Here is an 18,335-nt window from a genome sequence, read left to right on the forward strand (position 1 = left end):
GAGTTAACAAATAATCAGTATTGATGTATATATTAATTCTCGTAGTGTGTAAATAAAATATAGAGTACATATACTGTGTTGTGAAGTTATAAACTTTTCCCCCCGAAAATTGTAAAAATATACTTTTCCCAAATTGGAGCTAAAAAAGCATTGAAGCAATTTTTAGCACAACAACAACAAAAAAGAAGAGATGTGTTTGTCAGAAAGACAATGCCCCTATTTCGCTGCTATGATACATGTTTTTTGACCTTTGACCTTGAAGGATGACCTTGATCTTTCACCACTCAAAATGTGCAGCTCCATAAGATACACATGCATTCCAAATATCAAGTTGCTATGTGAAGGGACTTAGAAGTTAAGAGCATTTTTCGAAACCTAAATGCGAAACCTAAATGCAAAGTGTTACGGAAGGACGGACACTCACTATATGCCCTCCTGCGGGGGCATAAAAACCCACTAATTTCCCAACTTTAGTCAAAACGCTGTGATTTTTCCCAATCCAAAGGGACCCAGCCCCATTCCCAAAATGGCCAGAAAAAAACACTGCCAATAACCCAAATCAGACAGATTTCTTTTTAAACACAAGGCCAACTGACTGACAGACTAATGATCCACCAAGAGACCTGCCTACCCACCACAACAAATACAAAGCAAAATCGCCCCACTTTTTTGAACGGGGCATTATTTAAAAAAGCTCTTCAAATAGGCTACAATTGATTAAACAAGAGCACCGCCTTGCGGGTGCAGACCGCTCATCTATTTTCTTTTTAAAGGTGAAGGGACTCTCATTTTCAATCACAAAGGAGGGAGGGGTGGAGTGAAGAGCGGTGCATTGTGTGGGGGTGTGGACATTTATTACATTTTCTTCCAAAAATGCGAAAAAAAGGAAAAAAAAAATCGGTGGGGGGGGGGATGGGGGGGGTGGGGGGGGGTGGGGGGGGGGGGGATTCTTGGGTGCGATGGTTGGACGGTATTTCAAACATAAAATAATAAAAATAAATATTTGTGTTTTTTAACCGTTTCATAAAAAAAAATGGGGGGGGGGGGGGGCGAGGTGGGGGGGTATAGTGTGAGGGTGTGGTGGTAATTTGTGAGATGATCTTAAAAAAAAAAAAAAAAAAAAATAGGGGGGGGGGGGATTCGGGTGGGGGGAGGGGGGTGGGGGGGGATTCTTGGGTGCGATGGTTGGACGGTATTTCAAACATAAAATAATCAAAATAAATAGTTTTGTTTTTTAACCGTTTAAAAAAAAATTGGGGAGGGGGTGGGGTGGGGGGGGGGTATAGTGTGAGGGTGTGGTGGTCATTTGTGAGATGATCTTAAAAAAAAAAAAAAAAAAAATAGGGGGGGGGGGTTGTGGGGGGGGGGGGGGGCACGGGCGATGGTTTGGGTGGAGTCTATTGTGGTATGTCAGGTAAGAGTAGTTTTGTCAAAGTATCAATCAAATCTAATCATAAATAAAGAAGTTATGGCAATTTTAGAGAAATTTAATAATTTGACCTTGAGAGTCAAGGTCATTCAAAGGTCAATGTAAAATTCAACTTGCCAGGTACAGTAACCTCATGATAGCATGAAAGTATTTGAAGTTTGAAAGCAATAGCCTTGATACTTAAGAAGTAAAGTGGATCGAAACACAAAATTTAACCATATATTCAAAGTTACTAAGTCAAAAAAGGGCCATAATTCCGTAAAAATGACATCCAGAGTTATGCAACTTGTCCTTTTACTGTACCCTTATGATAGTTTGCGAGTGTTCCAAGTATGATAGCAATATCTATGATACTTTAGGGGTAAAGTGGACCAAAACACAAAACTTAACCAAACTTTCAATTTTCTAAGTATAAAGGGCCCATAATTCCGTCCAAATGCCAGTCAGAGTTACATAACTTTGCCTGCACAGTCCCCTTACGGTAGTTAGTAAGTGTTGCAAGTATGAAAGCAATAGCTTTGATACTTAAGGAATAAAATGGACCTTAACACAAAACTTAACCAAAATTTTCAATTTTCTAAGTATAAAAAGGGCACATAATTCTGTCAAAATGAAAGCCAGAGTTATCTAACTTTGCGTGCCCAGTCCCCTCATGATAGTAAGTAAGTGTACCAAGTTTGAATGCAATAGCATTGATACTTTCTGAAAAAAGTGGACCTAAACGCAAAACTTAACCAAAATTTTCAATTTTCTAAGTATAAAAAGGGCACATAATTCAGTCAAAATGCACGCCAGAGTTATCTAACTTTGCCTGCCCAGTCCCCTCATGATAGTAAGTAAGTGTACCAAGTTTGAATGCAATAGCATTGATACTTTCTGAGAAAAGTGGACCTAAACGCAAAACTTAACCGGACGCCGACGCCGACGCAGACGCCGACGTGATGACAATAGCTCATAATTTTTTTTCAAAAAATAGATGAGCTAAAAAAGAATACTAATTTCCCACTGTCTTTAAGTAAACAGAAAGCAACATAGCATGCTCATACAAATGTGAAGCTCTTATACAAAAACACAAAAACTTTAAACAACTTACAAGTATGTTTTATGTACTGTAAGATGACCCGACATTAAGTAAGACTGCATATTTTACCTACCAGTGACAGTGAGCTAGTGACACTGTTGGGTTCAAAGTAAGACTGCATAATTATATTCCCTACCAGTGACAAGGAGCTAGTGATGCTGTTGGGTACAAAGTAAGACTGCATATATTCCCTACCAGTGACATGGAGCTAGTGATGCTGTTGGGTACAAAGTAAGACTGCATATATTCCCTACCAGTGACATGGAGCTAGTGGTGCAGTTGGGTACAAAGTAAGCCTGCATATATTCCCTACCAGTGACAAGGAGCTAGTGGTGCAGTTGGGTACAAAGTAAGACTGCATATACTGTGAAACCATATATTTTCGTCAGCACGAAATAACGTCCTTTAAAAAAAAAAAGACTTTTCGTCAGCACTTAAATTCGCCCATTTCTGGTTTTGAAAAAAAGCGTCTAATTTGTTTGTAATACATGTAATACGCGGTTGCGAAAATGTCGTGCTGGGGAAAGAGGGGCGACACTTTGTAGTCACTTGCAGGAGGTGGGCCTTGTTTGGCATATGCCAATTAACAAGTGTGTTATTTCAGGTGTTAGTAACTGTCCCTTATTATTTTATGTAATTGACACGTTCTTTGTTATGATTAGCGGATAAGTGGGACTGAATAACCGTTAAAGAGTGTTTTAAACAACGAAGCCAATTGCCAATTAGTCTTTTTATATTACAATCACGGACAACCAAACACAAATCAATATGTTTTTTATTAATGTGTAACAAAGCGCAGAATATATTTCAGTCAGGTGTTGATCACACATCGTCATATTTTAATTGCGTTTAACAGTATTGTCTTTAATCCTGATTCGCCGCGTGTAGGCTGTATAATCTGCAACACCCCTGAAAAACACAATACACACAATGGGTACTAAAGTTGTTAACAATTAGCGCTAATCAACACTATTATACCTAAACGAAGTCGACGCATTCGATACAGCCTTATTGCATTCGCGTTTTACAGGAAATGTCAGTTGTCAGTACACTGTATAATGTACACCCCTTTGTGTCAAAACCGGATTTAACTTGAGTGTGAATAGTCGACTGTTTCATGTTCTTTGTATCAATACCATCCGGGTATCTGTACTATAAGTATACCAGTCTACAAACAAGGTGCGCGCTTCCACATATGGGTATTGGGACGTTCAAAAAATTGACCTACGGTTTAGCGTTCACGCAGTCGAACGCATTTAGCAATATAACGCGTTATTTTCACTATTTCTTTACTTGCAAAAAATACTAGTGGCTTATAACTTACCTTGCAATCTTTTTTTCTCGCATTTTGCGAGTGTGCGAGTGTTAATTTCAAGCCCTGTGTATATGCGTGGAGTACGCTGGATTTAAATGCCTCATCCTACAGTAATTAAGTCTTATTCCTTTCAAATATGGGACATGATTGTTCGTTAGGATCTTGACTTCTTCTATCGGTCGAAGAACGAAAAAGACGAAAATTCATGTCCGACGAATAATAATGGTTTCACAGTATTCCCTACCAGTGACAGGGAGCTAGTGATGCTGTTGGGTACAAAGTAAGACTGCATAATTATATTCCCTACCAGTGACAGGGAGCTAGTGATGCTGTTGGGTACAAAGTAAGACTGCATATATCCCCTACCAGTGACAGGGAGCTAGTGATGCTGTTGGGTACAAAGTAAGACTGCATATATTCCCTACCTGTGACAAGGAGCTAGTGATGCTGTTGGGTACAAAGTAAGACTGCATATATTCCCTACCAGTGACAGGGAGCTAGTGATGCTGTTGGGTACAAAGTAAGACTGCATATATTCCCTACCAGTGACAAGGAGCTAGTGATGCTGTTGGGTACAAAGTAAGACTGCATATATTCCCTACCAGTGACATGGAGCTAGTGATGCTGTTGGGTACAAAGTAAGACTGCATATATTCCCTACCAGTGACATGGAGCTAGTGATGCTGTTAGGTACAAATCTGGGCAAGGACATTAGGCTATCAGCCAACTTGGCAGGTTGGGGTCGTGGACGAGCTTTTGCTTCAAATGCCATCAGCGGAATCGTCTCCACTTGGTCACAGCTCTGAAAAATTATTGTACATTGCTTTACAGTCTTCAAAAGCTGCATTTGCTTGTTCGCAAAAGCAAGTACATGAAGCAGCTGAAAATAGAATTCAATAAGGATTTTCCAAATGGCAAGTTAAAAAAAAATTAGTGATAAAAAAACAATAAATCTTAATAAATACAAAATTTTATTAGAAAATATAAGCATCAACACAAAGCCATAATTTAACAACACTATTGCCAGGCAATAAAAGGCCCCTACCGGTAGCTATTTTAAAGAGATTTCAGCAGTATTTTTAGTCTATTTGTTGCCATAGCAACCAGAATTATTGACGTATGAACAAAATGAAATGACGTGCATAATGTCCATATTGCCATCTGTCAATGTTTCAAGTTGCATGAAAAAATATGAAGAACTTTGAAAGTTCAGGAACACAAGAGGGCCATGATGGCCCTGAATCGCTCACCTGACTAACCTTGCTTCATGAACTTAAATTTTATTAGACCCATATACAATCCCAAGCCAAATTTCATTAATTAATACATTCTGACAAAATTTCATTAAGACGTGATGAAAACTGTGACCTCTTTCATCTACACAAGGTTTTACTAGTTTTTGCCCGGTGACCTAATTTTTGACCCCAGATGACCCATATACGATCCAAAATCAGATATTATCAAGATAAACATTCTGACCATATTTCATTAAGATCATATGAAAACTATGACCTCTATTGTCTTCACAAAGTTTTTCTATGATTTGACCTAGTTTTTGACCCCAGATGACCCTAATACAATCCCAACCCAGATTTCATCAAGATTAATATTCTGGCCAAATTTCATAACGATTTAATGAAAACTGTGACCTCTACTGTCTACAAAAGTTGTTTTTTTAATCTGACCTAGTTTTTGACCCTAGATGACCCAAAGTCAATCCCAATCCAGATTTTAACAAGACAAACATTCTGACTATATTTCAATAAAATCTGATGAAAACTGTGACCTCTATAGTCTACACAAGGTTTTTCTATTATTTGACCTAGTGCCTAGTTGCTGACCCCAGATGACCCAAATACAATCCAAACAGGGCTCCTCTTGCCCAAAAATTTCTGTGGCCAACATTTTAGCAAAATGGAATTTTGTGTAGCCAAATTTTAGAAACTGTAGCCAAAGTTTTAGCAAAGCATTTGCAGGGGTCAAAGTTGGATATTTTAAAAATCCTGAACTTAAGGCTGGGGGCCAGGGGGCCGCAAGGCCCTCAGTGGGTCCAGGGGACAAGGAGGCCAGAGGCCCCCAGAAGCTCCTGGATTCGACACATTTAAAGGGTGCCTGTACCTGTTCTGGTGATTCTATTTTCTTAAAAAAACAACATACACATATATTTAAAAATCTTCATGTATTTGATAAAGAACACAAAGATAGTCAAAAGGCAATTCATTCACATGCACCCTCTGTCTGGCATGGACTCGACTGCAGGTGTTGCTTTTGAAGAACCAGATAAAACCTGTAACAGTGGTTACAAATTATATTTTTCACACATACCGTATTTTACCATGTATAGCGCGCTCCCATGTATAACGCGCATGCGATTTTTTAAAGCCAAAATGGAGAAAAAAAAGAATTCAAGATCAAAAACCTGAAAATTGGGCCGAAAATGGCCGCCATTCTTATATTGCGCAATCATTTAATCTGAGTTTTTCGGGTGCTTAATGTTTTGTTTTAAAGTAGGGAGCGTTTATACGATCAGGAGCATGGGTTGCAAAGCACTATATTTTCGACAATTTTTAAGATTATTCTCTCGAGAACACCGTATATGTCCTTATTGTCGCGCACTGCGCGTGTTTTTTCAAGACCCCTGCGCGTTAAATTCGAACCACTATTACCTATTCCCCACATTTGAACAGCGTAACATTTTCATTACCTGCCGCTCACAACATCGTATGACATAGTCTTCTGCAGACCCGCAACATCGCAATGTCCAATTTTACGCAAATCGTCCGTGGATCCCATTTTATTTTTCATCGACTTAAATATTTCCCCATTAAGAGATGCTCCCGATTTAATCCAGTTTGACCCGGTTTTTCGCGCCGTCACTGCGTCTAGTTGATCGGTATTTATAGTGAGACAAACAATACACCCGAACGCTCAATTCCATACAGTTGGTGTTATCGGCGTAAAGCCATTAGCCAAATATCATTTGTTTGTCTCTATTGAAAGAAACTAAAATGAGTCTATATCTCTATTGTTGGTTTGTAACCTACGTAGTATACTCGCACGGTAGCATATTAATGCAGAGATCGGAAAATCATTGATAAATTTATTCGTCGTTTCAATGCTTAGGGCCGAGAAATTTCGGCAAATCGGAACTCAACTAACGTATAACACTTGCTCAATTAACCGTTTAACTCCACCTCCGTTCTCTGCAAAAGGTTCAAAGGCGGAGCTTTGCACGTGCTATTATTTAATTGGACGATTGCCATTGAGGAACAAACACACGATTAGTTCGGCATGTTGATTGCTAGACAAAGGAAGCCAATTTTGTCGGCGAGAAACTTGTCGCTTTATTGCTTCAGACAGGAAGCGGCTTTCCTTTGATGACGTCAAACTGTCAATTCACATAGAGTGCAAATTTTCGGAATTGCTAACAGTAAAATTTGGATTAAATTATCAAAATAAAGCAAAAGCGAAGTTGAGAAATATAATTGAAATAATTAGCGTCAGTTCAAATAAGACGTTTTGCGTTGTAAATCAACGAGTTTTCATGACAACAAAATCTTAAACAAACAATACCGCGACGACGCGGGGATTGATATACCTCGATTTTTTTTAATGAAAAATCAATGAAGAAGTGTGAAAACACCAACAATGACATTTTTTCATCTTTTAATTTTTGTCAAAACTGTTACTACCCCGTTCATGCCTACCCTTTCCCTCTTTTTGTTGTTTCGACAACGGCCCCTTCAGTCTATAACATTATAGGGTGTAGTTTTCTACAATAAAAAAAATGACGGCAATTGTGAAGATTTACGATTACGAAATGGATTTTTTGCAATTTAGCAACCAGGAAAGCGTTGTGTCAATGTATTACGCGCACTGAATTTTTATTTTGAAATTTGAAGGTAAAAAACTGCGCGCTATGCATGGTAAAATACGGTACTTTAAAAAAGTCAATAATACATGTTTAATTAATGCAGAATCAAATGTCACCATTTATATTCACAGAATCATGCTGCCAGAAGCCTCCACATACACCTAAGAAAATTGGGTATGGTGGCTTCTGCTAAACAGTTAAAATAGAAAATTTCAGCATGGGTTCCCCTAGTTTTTATCCCAATCGTTGTTTGAATGCTAAATAATTGCATCCTGGTGTGACCCAAATTTGACGATGTAACGGTTCCATGAAGCAATATTTAGCAAATAATTTAAGAAATAATGAATGTTTAACAGCACAAAATAATAATTTTAAACTCGGCTGTATTACTTTGAAATGATTCCAAGACAATAGTCATCCATTTAATCGATAAAAATAGAACATCGTCGAATTAAGGTGTCGGCGAATTTGGATTACGGTAGGTTGCCCATATTTGTTTTACAAAAAGTAAAAAAAACAACATTTCTTGCTGCTGGGCTCATATGTTGGGGACAATAAAACATTTTGATTAACTAAAAAAGACCTGTCCCAGTCAGCAAAAATGGCGTATTTGATCGTATTTTCAATTACTGTTAAAATTCTTTTCCTGATTTATGCCTTATTCAAAGGTCAAATGTTTTAAAAGCTCACAATCAATGAATCATACGTTATTAATAAAAAAAAAAAAAAAATTGCCAAATTTGCTAGATCTATCTTGCCGATTTTTGATGCAAAATAACCTAAACAGTAAACTTTAGCAACAGAAAATACGACCAAATTCGGGGTGTTAGTTTAAAAAAATAAAAACCCTACCTGGTTGGTCTTGATGGTTTTTATATTCTTTATGTGATAAGGGCCCTCTGCGTGGAGACGCAATGCCTTCTTCCCACAAGACTGATAATTCAGGGTTTTCTTACAAACTTCTCAAACCGCTTTTCCACAAGCTTCCACTTTTCTCAACCAGTTCACTACCCGCCCGTAGACTACAGCGGGGAATGGCCACCCATTATAAACTGTACGCTGAAGTTTCTTTAGCTACCAACAGGCAAGTATCTCGTTGCCATTTTTCTCAACTTAAGTCTAAACACAGCTTCCCATTCGGCATCAAATATACGCAAAAAGTACTCAAATTGATTTAAATCGGCAGCAATCTTTAATCTTTAATCAGATGTAATTGTTTATTTAATCCTCTACGATGTACGATTTGTTTTCACATCAGTAATTTGTCTCGATGACCGGTGTTAATGCCGACTGCGTATGAATTTTTCAGGTCAATAACACGGCGATGTATTGATGCACAGTCTACAGCTGAAAGCGGTTAATATCTGGGACAGCATGTCAGGAAAAAAATCAATACCGATAATTCGCATTGTTCATTAATTAAGCAACGATTTATAACACTTATCCTTTATGGATTTTCATGAAAGAAAAACCATAATAAAGAACATTTCATTCTCTTTAATCTGATATATAAACAAGTTTGGAAAGAATTGGATGAACAATTTGGACTTAATTGCATAAACACCATTTTCTCAATTCAAGGGGAGGTAATTCTGTACTTCATGGACCAATAATGCTCATTTTTTGTAGGGTTCGTGTCCTCATTGATATAAAGACACTGTGCAAATTTTAAAAGGATCGGACAAAAAATGTGGAAGATTTTTGAAAGTTTTCACAAAATAGGCAAAAAACGAATAAACATGCAAAGTTCAACGAGCTCCTGCGGCCATGTTTTTTGACGAATCAAATTTCTTTGAACAACTTTTTCAGGGGAGCCCTCAAAGGTCATCCCTGTGAAATTTTTTGAAAATCTGATGAGCGGTTTCTGACAAGAAGATTTTTTAAGGTTTTTACCATATATGGTCATGGCGGCCATCTTGGTTATGTGATCAAATTTTTTTTAACAATTCTTTTGTCCCATGACCTATGGATGCTCCACATGAAATTTAGTTGAAATTGGCTCAATGGTTTAGTAGAAGAAGATGTTTACAAATTTGTATACGGACGGACGGACGCCGGACGCTGAGTGATCACAATAGCTCACCTCGAGCTATCGCTCAGGTGAGCTAAAAATGATGTGCATAATGTCCATATTGCCAACTATCCATGTTTCAAGTTTCACGAACAAATATTAAGTACTTTTAAAGTTATAGCAGGATCCAGAAAACCGCCATTTTCAGCAGTATTTCTAGTCTATTTGTTGCCATAGCAACCATAATTCTTGACGTAGGAACAAAATGAAATGACATGCATAATGTCCATATTGCCATCTGTCCATGTTTCAAGTTGCATGAAAAAATATGAAGAACTTTGAAAGTTATCGCAGGATCCAAAAAAACGCCATTTTCAGCAGTATTTCTAATCTATTTGTTGCCATAGCAACCAGAATTCTTGACGTAGGAACAAAATAAAATGACGTGCATAATGTCCATATTGCCATCTGTCCATGTTTCAAGTTGCATGAAAAAATATGAAGTACTTTGAAAGTTATCGCAGGATCCAATAAACCGCCATTTTCAGCAGTATTTCTAGTCTATTTGTTGCCATAGCAACCAGAATTCTTGACGTAGGAACAAAATGAAATGACGTGCATAATGTCCATATTGCCATTTATCCATATTTCAAGTTTCGTGACAAAATATTAAAAAACTTTTAAAGTTATCGAAGGATCCAGAAAAAAAACCATTTTCAGCAGTATTTCTAGTCTATTTGTTGGCATTGGCTACATATTAAGTTTCAAAGTTGTAGGAGGAAGCACTTTGATTTAAAAGCCAATGTTCAGATTTTAGCACAACACCTACGGCGGGCGGTGGACGACACGACCAGCTTGCTATGACAATACCTTGGGTTTTCTCTGAAAACAGCCGAGCTAAAAAATGAATTTTTAAGACAAAATTTGTTGATTTATCAATTGATGAAGAACATGATGATTTAAAACTTGCTTCTAAAAATCATTTGTTGCTTTCATGAATTTATACATCTGTTTTAAGCCAGTTGAAACCAAAGGTAGGAGATTGATCCAAATAAAAGAAATGGTGATAAGCAGGGAAACAAATGGAATCAAATGAAAATTTCAATACAGTTAAAACTGAGAACAGCAGAAAGTCAAGGAAAATTGCAAAAGTGACCGTTGTTGACAAGTGACTGCTGTTCTCTTTTCACCACTTTTTGTTGGTTGGTCAGTTAGCAATATTGCTACGTCGTTACCCCACCAAGTTGTTTGCACTCAGAATAAAACAATGGCTCATTGCTGATAACTGAGCATCATAAAATAAATAACTTCTATTGAATAATACAGAACAATATTTTTTAAATTGTTTTAATGTCATACCTATTTTTAAACTCAATCTGCCTTTATCAAAGATAGTATTGTTGTTTACTAATGCATCACGTTCAGTCAGTAAATCCGACAGTTGGTATTACATTAATAGGGAGATATTGTTTAATAAAGGTTGTCATGTGTTATGTCCAAACAAGTATACAAAGCAGAAATTCACTGTCATAAACCGAAAGTACGGTATTACTGTATCGTTCTCATTCAAAGAAAGAGACGCCAAAATTTTGCAAAAATTTATTAAGTTTATTATAAAATTTGCAATTCAAAGCCTGTTTTGGCTTTGTAGGCAATCACTTATCCCTTTATCGCCTTCTTATCACAACACTCGCCAACTTAGTGCTGTTTTTAACACCTTATCAGTGAAAATATCTATTGACATTGTCACAAACTCATGCTCGTCCTTATGACTGCAGCCGATAATTGCTAATAATAGACAGTATTATTGTTACTTGCACCTGTTTTGTTTGTGTTTTTACTTTTATGCAACTTTAAACGACTGACTTGTGACCATTGTTCTCAATTCAAAAATGATTTTGGGAGTAATATATACGGTCTGTTGCCTGTTATGGACAGTAAACCATTATTCTCAAGTGTAATAAAGTGATTTTCGTTAGGGGAATCCAGACTGACCTTTGTATGCAGTTGATCGTTGTTTTCAGTTGACGGCTAGGTCAGTTTTTACTCTATACTGAATTTCAGTTTGTAATTTCTGACAAAAAAGCTCATGTGTATTATCTAAATACCTGGATTTGCTTATAATCAGTTAAAAATATTGTGTGATTTAAAATTGGCAAATAAAACACAAACCCAACTGACCTCAATATTTTTTGCCTACTACGAACTTTTCAATGGTGTCCAGGTTGTCCTGTGTAACAAGTTCCCAAAGTACCATATATCCCGGCCATAGATATGCAGAGAAAGATGGAGTCATCCATGTATCAAAACTGTCTTATAGTTTTAGCACTCACCCGGACTTCATAGTCTGGTACAGAATGTGTACCGATGCCTGGGCGGTCAAACGTGATGCGGTATGTGTTGTGAACTGTGTCCAGGGCATCAACAACTCCCGTGAACAGGCCGTCCTGAGGCTTACGCAAGCGCGCTGTAATTTAACATGAAATAGTTTTAACAAAAAATAGTATTCTTTTTGTTTCTTTTAATTTAAACAAAATTAATTATTTTTCCAATAGAACACTCAAGTAATTGTTTCTTTTCACACAATAACTGTCATAAATATGCTGATATCACATACAAATCATGGTCTAATTCAATTTAGTTATTAACAAGAGCTGTCAGAGGACAGTGTGCTCGACTATTCCAGTGCTTGACAGTATAACGTAAGCCATCATAGGGAAATTGTTCAAATTATTCAATAAGGTCAAGGTAATAGTTCAGGCATATTTTCCACAATCTATTGAACATTTGTAAAGACATAAAACAAATAAATAACATTTTATTTCAAGTTTGATAGCAATAGCTTTGGTGGGAAGTTTGGACGGTCCTTCAAAAATAAAGTAAATAAATATTTATTTGTTAAACCATGTTTCAAAGAAAAAAATATTCTTTTGGGTTGGGTTAGGGGGGTAGGGGGGGTGAGAGGGGGGTATTATGTGGGGTGTGGTCATTTATTAGATGATCTTTCAAAAATTAAAAAAAGGGAAAAAACATTTTGGAGGGGGGGGGGGGGGGGCAGGGATTCTGGGTTGGGGCGTGGCGTATTGTTTGGGTGGAATCCATTGTGGTATTCAGGTATTCAGGTAAGTGTTGTTTTGTCCAAGTATTAATGAAATCTGATAATAAATAAAGAAGGTATGGCAATTTAACTAAAATGTATTCTTTTGACCTTAAGAGTCAAGTTCATTCAAAGGTCAAGGTCATATTGAACTTGCCAGGTACAGTACCCTCATGATAGTTAGAAAATATTTGAAGTTTGAAAGCAATATCTTTGATACTTTAGAAGTCAAGTGGATCTAAACACAAAATTTAACAAAATATTCAGTTACTAAAACAAAAAAGGGCCATAATTCTTACAAAATGCTTGATACAGTTGTCTGCTCTTGTTGATTGGGTCATGTTGGTAAAGAAGTTTGCAAAATATTAAAGCAATATGTCAAGGGACATAGAAAATATTTGAGGTGGTACGCAAACTTTGACATAGATTTAGCAATAATATGCATATTCTAAGTGAAAAAAGGGCCATAATTATTACAAAATGCTTGATACAATTGTCTGCTCTTGTTTATAGGTTGGGGTCGTGTTCGTAAAGAAGTATGCAAAATATTAAAGCAATATGTCAAGGGACATAGGAAATATTTGGGGTGGTACGCAAACTTTAACATAGATTTATCAATAATACATGTATGCATATTGTAAGTGAAAAAAGGGCCATAATTCTTACAAAATGCTTGATACAGTTGTCTGCTCTTGTTTATAGGTTGGGTCATGTTGGTAAAGAAGTATGCAAAATATTAAAGCAAGGGACATAGGAAATATTTGGCCTTTGCACGCACACGCCGACGCCTGGGTGAGAAGGATAGCTTGACTATAAATATATATATATATATATATATATATATATATATATATATATATATATATATATATATATATATATATATATATAGTCGAGCTAAAAAAAGTGGTTGAAATTTATATTAGTCTGATAGGGAAAAAAACAACAACACCATGTTAAGCTGCCATAAAGAAGTCAGTTACAATGAAAGATTATACCTGTTACTCAAGTGCTGATCACCAAGACTCAGTTACAATGAAGGATTGTACCTGTTACTCTAGTGCTGATCACCAAGAGTCAGTTACAATGAAGGATTGTACCTGTTACTCTAGTGCTGATCACCAAGACTCAGTTACAATGAAGGATTGTACCTGTAACTCTAGTGCCAATCACCAAGACTCAGTTACAATGAAGGATTGTACCTGTTACTCTAGTGCCGATCACCAAGACTCAGTTACAATGAAGGATTATACATGTTACTCTAGTGCCAATCACCAAGAGTCAGTTACAATGATGGATTATACCTGTTACTCTAGTGCCGATCACCAAGTGCATGGGTATTTCATCTGGTAAGTCCTCCTTAGATATCACTTCATTCATCTTCCGCTGCTGAAGGAGTCGTATTTTATGACGTTTGCTGTTCAGTGTTCGCCGCTCTTCCTCAAAAAAAGAGGCTGAGCACCTAAAAAAAATTACAAGGTAAGAAAAAAACATACAACGTTGCCATAACCCCAAACCAGGGGTTAATGTTTTACCAAGAAATTAACTCATATATTAGCAAGGTCTGTATGTAAGCTGTGTGAACATAAAATATCAACACGATACCTGGATATTAAAGTTATTGAGAAGAAACACTGCTTTACAACATTGACCTTGAACTTCACTCAACTAACCCTAAACTTGAAATGCAACCACAATCTTTATATTTATGCCAGCTCATCCAGATAGGCAAATTCAAACTCAATTATTGAAAAAAAAAAACTTAAACTTTTTGATGACAATGTCCACCTAACAGGCCACCAATCAAAAATCTAATTTTATTCTTTTTGTTGAAACCAGAATTATCACTTATAGCCAGAATTTCAAACTTTTTTTGTAAAACCAGAATAATAAATAGTTGCCAGAATTTAAAAAAAAACAGGAACCAGAATTATAACTAAAAGCCACAATTTTAAACTTTTTTTGAAACAAGAATTATAACAAAAAGCCACAATTATAAACTTTTTTTACAACAGAATTATAACTAGAAGCCAAAATTTAAAACTTTTTGAAACAAGAAATATAACAAATAGACAGGATTGTAAACTAAAGTTATGTACCTTTTACCTAATTATTAACCTTTTAAATACCCCAAATCTAAGAGACATGAAATGTAGTTTGTACAGGGAATCACGTACCTCCTGGGTTTGCCCATCAGCCTGCGGACCTTGGACCACTCCACACGTCTCATCTTCTTCACCTTCAACTGAGGGAAAGATTCCCGCAGGCAGGACGTGAAGTCATTCTCACCATGAAATAACTGTCTGCAAAAACAATTGAGTACAATGAAAAGCCTATTTTCAGAACTTTATCAGCTGTAAGCATTTTATTAAGATCTAGTAGGCAGTTAAATCAATAAGAAATTTTACCACAATATTGGACAAAATCTTATTACTTGTTGAGGCTTTATTAAACACAACTTACATTTGTCCCTTATTTTGAAAAAGATGTGCCTTATTTAAAAACTTACTAAAACCCTTCCAGTGTATGTTTGAGATAATGTTGAGATTGATCAACAAACACGTGGGACCATGCGGCACCTGGTTGCTAAACTTACAACTTGGAACCTTAATGAAATTCAATGTGAAATTGTGGCTTATTTTTACCCAAGCATATATTTGATATCTTCTTTGATCAGGACCACAAGATATTCTTCTATAAATCTCATATGAAAGTTATAATAATAAAACCTATGAGCATGTTCATTTTTGAAAAGATGCTTTCAAACCATTTTGATATTAAAGTGTACATAACCATGTGATTTTCTGGCTATGATGTAATTTGAAACAACAATCCATGAAAACAAGCCTTTATCACAGATTAAACAGTTGTTCCTTTCCAGATTAATTTTGTTTGATTAAGGTACGTTTAGAGTTTATAAGATCAATGTTTACATTTTATTTATGTCTGTACGCATAACGCAACCTTATTTTCTTTCTGTTGAGAAAAAGTAAAGCAGTGTGCACCCTCATTAACATACCCAGTTTCATCAAGTCATGGACCTCTATTAACATATCCAGTTTCATCAATACAGCTGAAGTTCTTTTTGAATTTCTGCAGATTTAGACACACTAACAATCTGATAAAAATTTAACCTATTGCCCCATAAGATTTCATACAAAACTTGTATAATTATATTATATAAATAATTAAAATTATTAATAAAAGCTGCGCCATGAGCGCATGATACGCCCGTCGTTCGCCAATGAAGTAGTAAGGTAATAAATAACCCTTTGAATCATTTTTTTACTTCAGTTTATTTGTATTTGAATACATGGTTTATTTTATAAGTACATGAGCATGGAAATCACGAAATTTTGACGAACAAAGTCCCATAACTCTGGAACGACAATTCAGAATTCCGTCAAAAACGAAAGGGGATCAGGGTTTATCAATATTAAGATTGTGTTGAAATTTGAAAAAAATCCATCGAAGGATATTTGAGCTACAGTAGGACATTCAATGAAATCACGAAATTTTGACGAACAAAGTCCCATAACTCTGGAACGACAATTCAGAATTCCGTCAAAAACGAAAGGGGATCAGGGTTTATCAATATTAAGATTGTGTTAAAATTTGAAGAAAATCTGTCAAAGGATATTTGACGTAGCGTACGACATTAACAGACGGACGGACGGACGGACGGACGGACAGACGGACGCGGGGTATACCATAATACGTCCCGTCATAGACGGGCGTATAAAAAATCCATCGGGGGATATTTGAGCTACGGTAGGATACATGAACAACAATAACATTTAAGGTCACAGTGACCTTGACCTTAGAATGAATGACCTTGAAATGACCAGTGGTCATCTAAGTGTGCTTGCAAACCTTCATGTCAAGTTTGAAGACTCTATGTCCAAGCATACCAAAGTTATAACAATTTTAACATTTTAACATTTAAGGTCACAGTGACCTTGTGTGACCTTGACCTTAGAATGAATGACCTTGAAATGACCAGTGGTCATCTAAGTGTGGTTGCAAACCTTCATGTCAAGTTTGAAGACTCTATGTCCAAGCATACCAAAGTTATAACAATTTTAACATTTTAACATTTAAGGTCACAGTGACCTTGACCTTCAAATGAATGACATTGAAATGACCAGTGGTCATCTTCTAGTACTGGCCAATCTTTATTTCAAGTTTGAAGACTCTAGGTACAAGCATACCAAAGTAATAACATGAAATAAGAACTTTAACATTTTTACATTCAAGGTCACAGTGACCTTGACCTTCAAATGAATGACCTTGAAATGTCCAGGGGTTACTTACTAGTTCTGGCCAACCTTCATGTCAAGTTTCAAGACTCTAGGTCCAAGCATACCAAAGTTATAACAACTTTAACATTTTTACATTCAAGGTCACAGTGACCTTGACCTTCAAATGAATGACCTTGAAATGTCCAGTGGTTACTTACTAGTTCTGGCCAACCTTCATGTCAAGTTTCAAGACTCTAGGTCCAAGCATACCAAAGTTATAACAACTTTAACATTTTTATATAGCTACAGTAGGACATTCAATGAAATCACGAAATTTTGACGAACAAAGTCCCATAACTCTGGAACGACAATTCAGAATTCGGTCAAAAACGAAAGGGGATCAGGGTTTATCAATATTAAGATTGTGTTAAAATTTGAAGAAAATCTGTCAAAGGATATTTGACGTAGCGTACGACATTAACAGACGGACGGACGGACGCGGGGTATACCATAATACGTCCCGTCATAGACGGGCGTATAATAATACATAACACATGTGATCATATTATAAAATCTGACTTTGAAAAGCATATAACAATGTTCAAACACACTTCATAAGTTCATTCGTACATCATTCACTGAAACTTACTAATACAGACTGGAGTAGAACCATTCATAACACACCCACTTACTGATCCAGACTGGTGTAGAACCGTTCATAACTCACCCACTTACTGATCCAGACTGAAGTAGAACCATTCATAACACACCCACTTACTGATCCCGACTTGCGTATAACCATTCATAACACACCCACTTACTGATCCAGACTGGTGTAGAACCATTCATAACACACCCACTTACTGATCCAGACTTGAGTAGAACCATTTATAACACACCCAGTTACTGATCCAGACTGGTGTAGAACCATTCATAAAACACCCTTTAACTGATCCAGACTGGTGTAGAACAATTCATAACACACCCACTTACTGATCCAGACTGGTGTAGAACCATTCATAACACACCCACTTACTGATCCAGACTGGAGTAGAACAATTTATAACACACCCAGTTACTGATCCAGACTGGTGTAGAACCATTCATAACACACCCTTTAACTGATCCAGACTGGTGTAGAACCATTCATAACACACCCACTTACTGATCCAGACTGGAGTAGAACCATTCATAACACACCCACTTACTGATCCAGACTGGTGTACAACCATTCATAACACACCCTTTAACTGATCCAGACTGGTGTAGAACCATTCATAACACACC

General features: G+C 36.6%; 1 protein-coding gene and 1 long non-coding RNA gene across 4 annotated transcripts in view; both read right to left on the bottom strand.

Moving 5' to 3' along the window:
• LOC127872542 (protein lin-9 homolog) overlaps positions 1 to 18,335 on the bottom strand; it is a 47,040-nt gene that overhangs the window by 21,917 nt on the left and 6,788 nt on the right. For all 3 annotated transcript variants that reach the window (XM_052415871.1, XM_052415878.1, XM_052415884.1), the window contains 4 exons: positions 14,985 to 15,110; positions 14,112 to 14,269; positions 12,044 to 12,177; positions 4,487 to 4,627 (listed from right to left, as the gene is read on the bottom strand). In XM_052415871.1, coding sequence (XP_052271831.1) covers positions 4,487 to 4,627; positions 12,044 to 12,177; positions 14,112 to 14,269; positions 14,985 to 15,110 — 559 coding nt within the window. The remainder of the gene's footprint in view (positions 1 to 4,486; positions 4,628 to 12,043; positions 12,178 to 14,111; positions 14,270 to 14,984; positions 15,111 to 18,335) is intronic.
• On the bottom strand, positions 16,085 to 17,596 carry LOC127872755 (uncharacterized). Its single transcript, XR_008045776.1, has 2 exons — positions 16,836 to 17,596; positions 16,085 to 16,680 (listed from the first exon to the last, which is right to left on the bottom strand). It is a non-coding gene; the product is annotated as an uncharacterized LOC127872755 (long non-coding RNA).

The sequence above is a fragment of the Dreissena polymorpha genome, chromosome 1 (genome assembly GCF_020536995.1).
Source record: "Dreissena polymorpha isolate Duluth1 chromosome 1, UMN_Dpol_1.0, whole genome shotgun sequence".
Classification (NCBI taxonomy): Eukaryota; Metazoa; Mollusca; class Bivalvia; order Myida; family Dreissenidae; genus Dreissena; species Dreissena polymorpha.